The sequence below is a fragment of the Rana temporaria genome, chromosome 8 (assembly GCF_905171775.1).
Source record: "Rana temporaria chromosome 8, aRanTem1.1, whole genome shotgun sequence".
NCBI classification, from domain to species: Eukaryota; Metazoa; Chordata; class Amphibia; order Anura; family Ranidae; genus Rana; species Rana temporaria.
Window position 1 is genome coordinate 157012885 of NC_053496.1, and position 13615 is coordinate 157026499.

The following is a 13615-nucleotide window of genomic DNA, read 5'->3' on the forward strand; positions in this document are numbered from 1 at the left end:
TCTGAAGTTGCCACTCTACTCTGAAACACAAATTGCATGGATTTGCTAAAGTACTATTTAAAATGATTTAAAAAACAAAAAAACAAAAAAAATACAAACGTGTAATACCCCTAGAGCCTTTTCTTCTCAGGTCCCTTGCTGGCGCCCCAGGCTCCGCTTTTCAGTGTGCCACCCCCTTTTCCCATTTTCTATTGGAGCACACCAGTGGGCTTCATCCCAGGCCATGCTGCCTGTGTCCATAGATACATACAGCATGGCTTGGCCTCCAATGGCTCTTGATGCCTCAGCAAAGCCTGTGAGATCAGGAAAAGCTGCTACAGATGGGCACAGTGCTGCATCAATTGAAGGCTTAGGTAAGTATAAGGGGGAGGGGAGGTGAGGGGGGGTGATACTGTTACCTAATTTTTTTTTACCTTAATGGAAGGAACCACTTTAATTCACCTTGTATTAAATTAAAGTATATTGAAGGCCTGTAGAAGGAGCTTGTCTCCGAGCACATAGTCTGTTGTTTCTAGTCTCACCTTCTGGTGCTCTCCCTGGTCCCGCTCTCTTGTAACATCATCATCTGAGCCTCCACACTGAACCTGGCTGTTTCCTGGTGGCCACAGGATTGATATCTCTCCCTGCCTGCAGATCCATGGATCTAGATGGACCTGAGACCAGACCGCATCACGCATCATGAGACCCTGATGAGCCCGTTTTGTAATTGTGTATTGTAAGTGCATTTCTTTTGAGATTAAACATAGTATCTGACATATTGCACTTCGGTGGCGCTTCCCTTTTTTGTTTCCTTGTCTTCCCCTTACAGAGTTGGCTTTTCTCTGAGGACAGCTGCCACCCACCATCTTCTTCCTTTTTAGGATTGGTCATTTTGTACCACTATATGGTCTATAAAACTGTGACCGTTTATTCCAAATTTCTGTACTTTAATTCACCTTGACTATGGACTTATGGATAGAGTTGAGCGGACACCTGGATGTTCGGGTTCGGACCCGAACTTGAAAAAAAAGTTCGGGTTCGGGATCGAACCCGAACCCCATTGAAGTCAATGGGGACCCAGACTTTTGACTACAAAAATGTCTCTAAAAAACTAAGGGAAAAGGCTGGAGGGCTGCAAATGGCAGCAAAATGTCGGGAAGAGCATGGCAAGTACTCTGAAAATAAATGTGGATAGGGAAATAACTCAAAATGGCATACATTTTTTTTTGCAAAATGTCAGGAAGAGCATGGCAAGTACTCTGAAAATAAATGTGGATAGGGAAATAACTCAAAATAACATAAAAAAAAAATCATTTTGCAAAATGTCGGGAACAGCATGGCAAGTACTCTTAAAATAAATGTGGATAGGGAAATAACTCAAAATAACATAAAATAAAACATAAAAAAATAAATAAAAAATAAATAAAATCATTTTGACCTAGGAGGACGAGGTCCATATGTATTAGGAGGTTGAGGTGGATGTGGCGGTGTAGGTGGAAGCAGCGGTGGAGGAGGAGGAGGAGGAGGAGGAGGTAGCCAACACAGCAGGTTTTGGTTTTTAATATATGTATTTTTTAAATTAGGGTAAACCCCAAAAGAGTGAGAAAGATCTAGGGTTGCTACCTCATCCCTTTAAACCAGAACACAGAGTAATTACACAGGTTCTGGGGCTAATTTACTGTCGATAAGGCACCAAGTGAGTTTAATTAGCAGCAACTTAATCAGCCAGAGAACCTGTGTAATTAATATGTTTTTGCTTTTAAAGGGATGAGATGGCAACCCTAGAAAGATCAGAAAAAAAAACAATGGCTGGGTAAGGCCGGCCCGGTGTCTATTCTGCACAAGGTACGGACAAGTTCTGTGGGATCCATGCCTGGTTCATTTTAATGAACGTGAGCTTGTCCACATTGGCTCTGGACAGGCGGCTGTGCTTGTCTGTGATAACGCCTCCTGCCGTGCTAAATACACATTCAGACAATACACTGGCCGCAGGGCAGGCCAGCACCTCCAAGGCGTAAAGGGCAAGCTCAGGCCATGTGCCCAATTTGGAGACCCAGAAGTTTAAGGGGGCATAGCCGTCATTCAGTACGTATAGGCGTGTGCACACATACTGCTCCACCATGTTGCTGAACTGCTGCCTCCTGCTAAAACGTTCCATATCAGCTGGTGGTGCTGTTTGTTGTGGGGTGCTGACAAAGCTTTTCCACATTTCGGCCATGCTAACCCTGCCTTCTGAGGTGCTGGCGGTGCCCCTGCTGCGTTGGCGACCTCTTCCTCCTCCTCTGCCTTCGCCTTCTGCTTCCACTGTGCCCCCGCTGCCAGGTGGGAATTGCACCAGCAGCGCGTCTACCAGCGTGCGCTTGTACTCGCGCATCTTGCGTTCACGCTCCAGTGAGGGGATTAAGGACGGTGCATTGTCCTTGTAACGGGGATCCAGCAGCGTGGCCACCCACTAATCAGCATCTGTTATAATGTGCGAAACACGCCGGTCGTTGCGGAGACACTGCAGCATGTAATTGCTCATGTGTGCCAGGCTGCCCAGAGGCAACGAACAGCTGTCCTCTGTGGGAGGTGTATTATCTGTGTCCTCTGTATCCCCCCAGCCACGCACCAGTAATGGCCATGAGCTGGTCTGGATGCCACCCTGCTGTGAACATGGTTCCTCCTCCTCCTCCATGTCTTCTTCCTCCTCCTCATCCTCCACCGCGTCATCCTCCAGAACTGTGCCCTTGCTGGACAATTGTGTACCTGGCCTTTGTTGGTGCACGAACCCACCCTCGGAGCCACTTGTGAATGACTGCCCTGAAAGCCTTGGAAATGATCCAGATTCCTCCTCCTCCTCCTGTGCCACATCCTCTTCCATCATCGCCCGTAGCGTTTTTTCAAGGAGGCATAGAACTGGGATAGTCACGCTGAGAGCGGCGTCATCGACACTGGCCATGTTGGTGGAGTACTCAAAACAGCGCAACAAGGCACACAGGTCTCGCATGGAGGCCCAGTTATTGGTGGTAAAGTGGTTCTGTTCCGCAGAGCGACTCACGCGTGCGTGCTGCAGCTGGAACTCCACTATCGCCTGCTGCTGCTCGCACAGTCTGGCCAGCATGTGCAAGGTGGAGTTCCACCTTGTGGGCACATCACATATGAGGCGGTGAGTGGGAAGTCCGAAGTTACGCTGCAGCGCTGCCAGGCGAGCCGCAGCAGGGTGAGAACGCCGAAAGTGCGCACAGACGGCCCGCACTTTCTGCAGCAGCTGTGGCATATCGGGGTAAGTTTTCAGGAAACTCTGCACCACCAAATTCAGCACATGCGCCAGGCAAGGGATGTGCGTCAAACCGGCTAGGCCCAGAGCTGCTACGAGATTTCGCCCGTTATCGCACACCACCAGGCCCGGCTTGAGGCTCACTGACGCCAACCACTCATCGGTCTGTTGTTCCATGTCCCTCCACAACTCCTGCGCGGTGTGTGGTTTTTCCCCCAAACAGGAAAGTTTTAAAACTGCCTGCTGGCGTTTACCCATGGCTGTGCTGAAGTTGGTGGTGAATTTGTTACGCTGACTGGATGAGGAGGCGGTAGAGGATGAGGAAGCGGAGTAGAAGGAGTTAGGAACAGGAGGCAAACTGAAGCGCCCTGCAATCCTCGGTGGTGGAAGGACATGCGCCAAACTGCTATCCGCCTCAGGCCCACAGCCACTGCATTTACCCAGTGCGCTGTTAGGGAGATATAATGTCCCTGACCATGCTTACTGGTCCACGTATCCGTAGTTAGGTGGACCTTGGCACAGATGGCGTTGCGCAGTGCACACCTGATTTTGTCCCCCACTTGGTTGTGCAGGGAAGGGATGGCTCGCCTGGAAAAGTAGTGGCGGCTGGGCACGACGTACTGTGGGACAGCCAATGCCATCAGGCTTTTAAAACTCTGCGTCTCCACCAGACGGAATGACAGCATTTCAAAGGCCAGTCATTTTGAAATGCTGGCATTCAGGGCCAGGGATCGTGGGTGGGTAGAGGGGTACTTCCTCTTACGCTCCAGTATTTGGGAGATGGAGAGCTGAATGCTTCCATGGGACATTGTGGAAATGTTTGGTGACCCAAGTGGTAGTGTTGCTTGCCGGTCCTCTAATTGAGGGGTGGCAGGTGGCACTGTCACTACAGAGGTGGATGAAGAGGCAGAGAGGCCCGAGACTGATGCAGAAGAGGAAGCAGGAGGAGCCAGAGACCTTTCTTGGTTTTTGAGGTGCCTACTCCACTGCAGCTCGTGCTTTGCACTTAGATGCCTGGTCATGCAGGTTGTGCTCAGGTTGAGAACGTTTATGCCTCGCTTCAGGCTCTGATTGCACAACGTGCAAACCACACGTGTCTTGTCATCAGCACATTGTGTGAAGAACTGCCACGCTAGGGAACTCCTTGGACCTGGCTTTGGTGTGCTCGGTCCCTTGCTGCGTTGGGCAGTAGCAGGCGTACTGTCTAGGGGACGAACGCTCTGCTTTGGCACTCTGCTCCCTCTTCTGCTGGTGGCTCTGTGCGACCACCGCCTCTTCCTCCGAACTACACGGGTCACCTGCATGAGGTTGATTCCATGTCCGGTCGAGGACCTCATCGTCCTGCACATCATCTTCCACCCAGTCTTCACCACTGCCCTCCTTGTCGGTTTGCACAATTGCAAAAGCACCAGCTGGCAACTGTGTTTCATCATCATCCAAGACGTGCTGTGATGGTCCCTCCATGTACTCATCTTGAAATATAAGTGGTTGGGCATCGGTGCACTCAATCTCTTCCCCTTCTGGGGCTGGGCTAGGTGGATGGCCCTGGGAACACATGCTAACAGACTCATCAAAAAGAAGAAGAGACTGCTGCATGCTTTGGGGCTCAGACTGCTTGGCTGATTTGCAAGGGGGTGAGGTGAAAGACTGATGGTGGACATTGGCTGCAAGCGCCAACTCTGAACTTTCAGCACAAGACTGGTTGGAAAACAATGTGAAGGAACTGGAGGCACTGTCAGCAACCCAATCTACTACCGCCTGTTCTGCTCCTCGCCTCAACGTAGAGCTGGATTAGGCCCGACCAAATACCGCTGCAGGCTCTGTCGGCTACTCGCACCTGAGAAAGGTGTTTCACTTGTGCGTGTAGCTGGCACAGATCGACCACGTCCTCTCCCTGTAACAGGAGCTCCACCAGCAGCACCACGACCGCGGCCACGTCCCTTATTTGACGTTTTCCTCATATTTTTTAAATTTAGGGTCTTGCCCTAATTTTGAGAAATTTTAAATACAAAAATAGTGTAATATGGTGAAATAGGCAGAGATTCACCTATATATTTCTCTACCTATAGCAAGAAGCAGGAACCTACCCCTAAAAAATGTACTGCACAGACAGTATATCACAGGGGACAGGTAGAGTGCTGGTGAACTAGGCAGAGATTCACCTATATATGTTTCTCTACCTATAGCAAGAAGCAGGAACCCAGCCCTAAACAATGTACTGCACAGACAGTATATCACAGGGGACAGGTGCAGTGCTGTTGAAATATACAGTGTCACCTATAGATTGCTGACCCTATAGGAAATATCTGGAACTTGTCCCTGAACTATGTACTGGACACACACACAGTATATCACAGGTGCACAGGTGGTGGCAGGTGCTGTTGAAATATACAGAGTCACCTATAGATTGCTGACTGTCCCTATAGGAAAATTTCTGGTACCTGTCCCTGAACTATGTACTGGACACAAACACAGTATATCACAGGTGCACAGGTGGTGGCAGGTGCAGTGCTGTTTAAATATACAGAGTCACCTATAGATTGCTGACTGTCCCTATAGCTGAACAAAATTCCTAAACTATATGAAGCACAGCAGATGTCACAGGAATAAAGTGTGCTTGTTTAGATTTCTGAAGCAGGAAGGATACAACTCTCTGACACTGTCCCTAAGCAGCAGCAGCAGCCTCTCCCTATCATAACTAAAGCAGAGTGACGAGCCAGAAACCATAAGATCATGCAGATATCAAAGAAATAAAGTGTGCTTGTTGAGATTTCTGAAGCAGGATACACCTAAATGACACTGTCCCTAAGCAGCAGCAGCCTCTCCCTATGATAACTAAAGAACAGTGACGAGCCAGGAACCATAAGATGATGCAGATATCAAAGAAATAAAGTGTGCTCTTGTTGAGATTTCTGAAGCAAGATACACCTCTCTGACACTGTCCCTAACCAGCAGCAGCCTCTCCCTATCATAACTAAAGCAGAGTGACGATCTGTGCTGTTTGCCTCTATCTAATATAGAGGCTGGTCACATGCTGGGTCACATGCTGCACTGGCCAATCACAGCCATGCCATAAGTAGGCATGGCTGTGATCAGTTCCCAGTCACAGTTGTAAAACAAATGGCGATTGGCTGCCGCGCAGCGCGCCAAAACATACCTGAACTCCGAACCCGAACTTTTTCCAATTATTCGGGTTCGGGAGCAAAAAAAAAACAAAGTCCGTACCGAACCCGAACTTTACAGTTCGGGTTCGCTCAACCCTACTTATGGACTTAAACCCCTCTAAATACAGTGAAGTTAGTGTTGCCAACTTTTCTTCAAGCCAAACTCAAACACTTAACTGTTATGTAAGGGGGATTCTGCTCAACAAAGCCCCTACTTACATCAGCGTTCCCAGCATACCCCCTTACATCAGGGTTCCCAAAGCACCCCTTACGTCAAAGTCTGCAGAGCACTCCTTATATCCAAGTCCTCCTTTCCTTTGTGTACTCACTTGGAGGCAGCAGAGTGAAGGGAGCAAGGGAGCTTGCTATGAGGTCACTTGTGCAGGCTTGCTCCTGAGCCCTCCTCTGTGTGTCCATAAGACACACAGAACGGGGCTCGACCTCACCTCCGTTCCCTCCTCACTGGCTGTGACAGACAGCAGCAGTAGCCAATGGCTCCCCACTGCTGTCTCAGAGCCAATGAGGAGGCACAGAGCCTCCTCATTGGACAAGAGCTGCTTGATTGACATCAGGCTTGGGTACGTATTGGGGAGAGCTGTATGCTGAAGGTATTTACAGGCTTTACAACTACTTTAAATGAAGCAGAACTATAAACATAGAAATGCAAACTATAAAACTGCATTAAAGTGTCACAACTCATCATTAGTAAAAGTCCACAAGCATTTTTTTATACGGTGTATGGTCATGCCAACCCAAGTATAAAGTAAACACTGTACTCAACTTTTCAAGCCACCACCATCACCTCTTTGGGCAGAAACTGGTGCTTGCTTTACAAGCCCCTGAGCTCCAGGCAACTACACATTACATTAGTAAGACATGCAAATATAGACCTTGATGAAAGTCAGGTGAACGATTTAGCACTCTTCCATAGGCTCCTGGGTTAAAATGTCACAGAGGTATTCACTTCAAGAACATTTTATGTTCTTCATCTGTTTGGATGGGTTTCTCATATATTCTAAAGACAATCTGGCCTATTTCAAAATTGTGGCTTAGACTGCCCATAACTGGTTAAAATGTGGCTGGTTCAGCAGGGATCATTTGAATTTCAATCAGTGTGTGGCAACACCTGTCGAACAAACAAGCTAGAAAACATTTGTTGATCAGCAGCTACAGCTAATCGGCTGCAGCTGCTGATCATTGTGTTCTGACAACACCGGGTCCCGCTGTCAGAATACAATTTCCTGGTGGATAGGGGATTTCTCCATCTGCCTTTTTGTGTTAGAGGAATCTGATTTTTTGTTTTGTTCAGCCTGCTGGCTGATGAAAAGAAAACTTGTACTCATCTATGACCAGCTTTAGTGTGGACGGTATATGAAATTGGAATCTCCATGGGGAAACTGGGATTCAAATAAATGTTCTCATGTAAGTGCTGTGTAATATGGTGATCATGCATAAATAGTAATACAATTTTAATAAAAGGGAAAAAAAAAGCAAATTCTTCCATAAGGAGATTGGAAAAAACCAACAAAAAGATATCTTATGCTACATCCTTAGGTTATAGTAAATGCGCAGTAGTTTGCATGAAGCGTTAACTATAACAGACTGAGCAAAGTACAGTGTCAGTATGACAGAAGATAAGCCTTAGGTTTTGACGTACAGAGTTAACAGATGAAACACTGATATCAGTAATTACAAGCTGTAAGGAATCCATAAGCATCCACATTGTACAGAGTGAACTCCAGCAAGCAACACAGGCAGATGGTAAGTACTACTTTTAGTGTTCATGAGTTCAATAGAACGCTATGCTATGGGGTGGGGTTTTGTAGAGAACATTTTACTCGACACATTGTGATCACTTCAAAGAATCAGCCTATTTTTTTTCTTTTTTTTGTATAATATATATATATATATATATATATATATATATATATATATTTATTTTATAAAATTTTCTCTATCAGGACTAGTCAACCCACAAGGTAACTGTTTACCAACTCCAAGTATGCAGACATGTAATAGCACAAAAAGGCTGTCAGACATTTCAGCTGACAAAAAGCTCACCTGTGACAGATGACAGAAATGGTCTGGGGGATTATTACATTAATGTCTTCTGTATTTCTTTTTTAACTCAAACACAAACCAGCTTTATCTCAAACTATTTCTGTGGTAAATTGTTTTAATGTTCAGATAAAACTGGATGTCCACTTAATACACTTAAATTGACGTTTGTTGACATCCACTATTTTTACGCATTATGTTGATGTGCATTTTTTAATGCTCTTTTTTAGATGCAGTTTTGCTTGCAGCAGGAGCCAGGGCCATCTTTTCCATTGGGCACGCTGGGAAGTTGCCCGGGGGCCCCGCTTGCCTGGGGGGCCCCACCGGCTGCCCAGCAACCCCAGTAAAAAATTATGGAGAGTGACGGGTTAGAACTGCCCATGCCCAGTTCGCGGAAATCACTGAGAAGATCCGGTCCTCCACGAGTGCGGGGGGTTGCTGATGTAAGGGGGGAGTGAATGCAAAAATGTAAAGGGGCACTGATATAAAGGTTCCCCCTCCTATATTAGTGACCCCCCTTACCTTAGTGTATTTAATCTAAGGAAGGTGGTCTCTGGTCACCAGAGTACCCCCCACATAAGAGTCTGCAGGATTCCCCCTTACAATGCAAGGGGGAACTCGGTCTGCGGACCCTGATGTAAGTGGGAAAGAGAAAGCAGTGGACTCTGATATAAGGTTGACTCTGGTCACCATAGCCTCCCTCCACATCAGAGTTCCCCCCTTAGATCATGATCTGCAGCGTTCCCCTTTACATAAGAGTTCCCTTTCACTGTAAGGGGGAATCCTGCAGACTCTGATGTAATAGGAAACTCTGTGCTGGCTGGGTTATAGTAACCTGACCTTCATGTCAATGAAGAAATTTTTTTTTTTTTTACTTTTGTTTAACTTAAACACATTTCTAATAGCACTAGCTATATGTTTATGGTTTAAATACTGACATTTGCATTGTTGGGCACTGAAAACTGTAATTGTAGGTACTTTGTTTGCAGTGGCAGTAAAAAATGTGGTTCTGCCAGTAAATTTTATGATTTTTGTCAGTAAATTCTCGTGCGTGATTGTGTAGACAGGGCCCCAGTGCACTGTATTGCCCGGGGGCCTATAATGCTCTTAAGATGACACTGGCAGGAGCCATTACTGCATTTAAATTCAGCATGTTCTGTTTTCACCCAGCATCTAGGTTCAAACTGAGCTTGAGAGGACTGCAGAACACCTACCACTGTCCTCATCTCAGTAACATTTGGGAGAGGTTCTGTAATCTACAAAGAGCAATGGGAGCAATGTTAACTGATAACAGTCAGTAGAAAGCAGGGGACATTCTCAGGTCACAATACTACTAGCAGGATCCAGGTTTTTTTTTTTTTTACATTTGTAGAAAAGATAAAATACAATTCTTTAATTCTATGTATAACAGGCCAAAAGGAAACAAATGAGAACAGTTCATTGCTGTCACCCACCACCTCTTCTAGGTTCTCCATCAACCTCTTTACCCATTGGGCGGTCACTATTGACGTAACTCCTGTGCATGCGTGTGTGCATCTTCGGCATCTGGCCCCATTCTTCGCATCTTATTATTATTATTATTATCCAGGGTTTATATAGCGCCAACAGTTTGCGCAGCGCTTTACATCAGGGAAGACAGTACAGTCACAGAACAATTCAATACAGGAGGGATCAGAGGGCCCTGCTCGTTAGAGCTTACAATCTAGAAGGGAGGGTCAGGTGGAACAAAGGGTAGTTGTGGGGGATCTTATAGAGGAGAATGGCACTTGCACCGCACAACGCACATAGAAAATGAAAAATTGTTATGGAGAAAAAAAGGGAAACTTTTTGGCAAGAGAGTCGTTGCATATCTATTTGTCAAAGATTACTACCTCCTAGCAATTTTTCTTTTCAGATTTTTTTTTTTCCCAATACGTTATTTTTGCAAGAAAACATACAGTAAATACAGAAACCATACTCAAGTGGAGGATTCCAAAAACGTACAAGGAATGGTCCAGTTCACAGAAATTGCTATCCTCGTAATCTCATTAATTAACTAAAGTGCAGACTGCAAACGGTCAGATCTAAGGAGTCTCCGTATCCCGTATGACAAATTGTCCACAGTCAAGACCGTGTGTTGAGAACTTCAGAGAGATAGGGTAAACCCATATAGTCCTTACAAAAATAGAGGGGGGGAGGGAGATAAGATAAGGTGAGCAGGTGAGGAAGGGGGTGGGGCAAAGACAAGAGTAAAGTTCCATCCACCCGAACCTCTTCCAGATCCGAGGGTTCGAATCGTACACTGGTATTTAGCCAGGGTTCATGAGACTAGTCCCGCATATTCCTCAGAGTAGATGAACACGTGTCAATAAAACCATCTTTTAGAAAATCTCTCAAGGAGGGCCTTCTCTGTGGCTACCAAATCTTCCATCGCATGAATATCAACAACCTTTTTGAGCCAGGTGGCAATTAACGGAGGTTGCGTCTGTTTCCAGTACAGCAGAATGCATCCGTTTGCGGCTGTGATCAGGAGGGGCAGAATGGACTTCCTGTATGCTTTACTTGGTATATCATGATGGTGCACGAGAAAAAAAGCAGGCTCTTTTGGTAGGGTTCTGTCAGTGACTTTTTGGACAATACGATGTACTTCAGTCCAATAGGGCTGCAGAAGCCGACAGGACCAAAAGATGTGGAGCATAGAGCTATACCTCCTCCCCACATCTCCAGCATAAGTTCGAGCATTGGGGAAACATTCTATGGAAACATTGTATGATACCACTGGGTTAGTACCTTGAAGCCCACCTCCTGGTGTTTGGCGCAGATCGATGTCTTGTAAGAGAACAGAAATAGTCTATCTACCTGTTTCTCAGCTAACTCTAGCCCCAGCTCTCTTTCCCAACTGGCGATATATACAAGATTGTGGTCCGCTGGCGGTGCTATCGGTAGTTGGTAGGTTAAACAGACCACGCATGGGGAAGTAGAGCTTGTTTAAGGCAAAGCAGTTTGAAAGTGGCAAGTTGGTTCTGAAATTAGTCCGGAGGGGGAAGGGAACCAAGAAAGTGTGCCAGCTGTATTTTTTTGCCAAAAAGACAATCCTGCCAGGTCTGGGTCATCCATAATTTGCTGTCTAGTCATCCATAGACCGTTGACAACAAAATGTCGGGCCTGTGAACGATCCACTATTTTTAGCTCTTGAAATTTGGGGTCTTGGAGTGGGGAGAAAATCCTGATTTCCCACTATGGGCATGAGCAGCGACGGTAGGGGCGCTACAGAGAATTATCGGAATGCTTTCCGACAGGAAGATGTGGCCATAGGCGATCACCCAAGCTGTCCTCAACTCTCAGATCTACCTAGTTCCCCCTATTGTGGGGTGATCTAGTACCCGCCGAGGTAAGTCTGACTGGCACCATGGTAGAGAGTCAAGTGGCATTCCCGACAAAATATGCTCCACCTTAACCCACTGTTTAAGTTCACCATGACGACACCAGTCTAAAACCTGTGTCAGGTGACACCATGCCACCACTGAGCTTTGGCAGTCTCAAGGTAGATTGTGCTAACCGGGGAGGTTTTGATGACCATAGAAAGGTGACCAAGGTTCGGTTCACTGCCCTAATGAAAATAACTCGGGACCCGGATGAGGAGCGCTTGAAAGTGATACAACAGACGGGGCATCACGTTCACTTTCACAATGTTGCAGCGTCCAAACCACGAGAACATATTTTTTAATAACAGTCAATGGGGGAGGGGGGAGTTCAGTGAGAATACCTCTTCTATCCGTCTGGGGAGGCAGATGCCCAGATATTTGATAAACTCAGAGGCCCACTTGAAGGGGAAGTCCACTCGCAACAGTGTCGATGTGGAGGTTGGCATAAACACATTCAGCGTCTTTGACTTCTGATAGATCACGCAAAAAAAAGACAACGCTTCATAAGTCTTCAGTTCTGAAAGCAAGTTCAGAATAGAGATCAGAGGGTTGGACAGAAAGAAAAGAAGGTCATCTGCAAATGCTGCAATCTTTGGAGATAGAGTACTATCCAGATGGAGACCAGTGATGTCTGGATTGTTTCGAATGGATCGCAGGAATGGCTCAAGGGTCAAGATAAATATCAAGGGGACAGGGGGCATCCCTGACGTGTGCCATTAGTTATCTCAAATGATTGGGAGAGGTGCCCATTAACCTTCACTTGGGCCGAGGGGCATGAGTAAATAGCCTGAATCCAGTGCATCATCCTCTGCCCCAGGCCAACGAAGCGTAGGGTCTCAATCAGAAAGGTCCAATCCACCCTGTCAAATGCCTTTTCGGCATCGGTTGAGAGAAGTATCAGGGGGATTTTGCGCGTCTGCACGGCGTATATCAGGTTGAGCGCTTTGGTTGTGTTGTCCCCTAGCCTCTCTCGTGGGGACAAACCCCACTTGGTCTGAGTGGACCAATTGGGGAATATGCCCAATCAGGCGCATGGAAAGTATTTTGGTGAAGATCTTAAGATCTACATTTAAGATAGATATTGGTCGGTAATTTTGGCACTGTAGAGGATCCTTGCCCTCTTTCGGGATCATGGCTATATGAGCCTGGAAGGTGTCCTTCTGTAGGTCAATCCCCTTCCCCGCAGCATTGTATGCGGAAAGAAAGTGCAGGGTCAACAGGTATCCAAAGGTCTTATAATATAGTAGAGAGTAGCCATCTGGGCTCGGCGCTTTACCCGGCTTAATTTGTGCCATTGCCAAGGTCACTTCATCAGCTTAGAGAGGCTCGTCAAAGTCGGTGAGGTCGTCGTCTGAGATATGGGGAAACCCCGATCGCAATAAGTATTCCTGGATGGCTATCCTCCTGGAGGATGTCTTCCTGGTGGATTGCGGATGGGGGAGGTTATAGAGAGAGGTATAGCATTGCCTAAAGATGTCTGCTATCTTTTCTGTTGCATGGGCTTTGGCATTAACTTTGTCTAGTAACTCAAAAACAAAAGTTCGGGCCTGTTCCCGCATTTGTCACTATGCTCGTAGATAGTGTGTCTACACTTGGCTATCGTGGCTTTAGCTTTATATAACTCCAGGGCGCGCAGTTGGGATCTGAGGACTGTGAGATCTGTCAGGGACTTCACTTCTAGGGATTTCTTATGGATGGGTTCCAGAGTCCTAATCTTTTCCAGGATTTCCACAATTTGTTTGGCCCTGGCT

General features: G+C 46.6%; 1 protein-coding gene across 1 annotated transcript in view; it reads left to right on the forward strand.

Annotated features, from left to right (window-relative positions):
- Positions 1-8068: 8068 nt before the first annotated feature.
- LOC120909264 (membrane-spanning 4-domains subfamily A member 4D-like) overlaps positions 8069-13615 on the forward strand; it is a 138292-nt gene continuing 132745 nt past the window's right edge. The window contains exon 1 of the mRNA XM_040320999.1: positions 8069-8163. Within this exon, the coding sequence (XP_040176933.1) occupies positions 8161-8163 (3 nt within the window). The 5' untranslated portion in view covers positions 8069-8160. The remainder of the gene's footprint in view (positions 8164-13615) is intronic.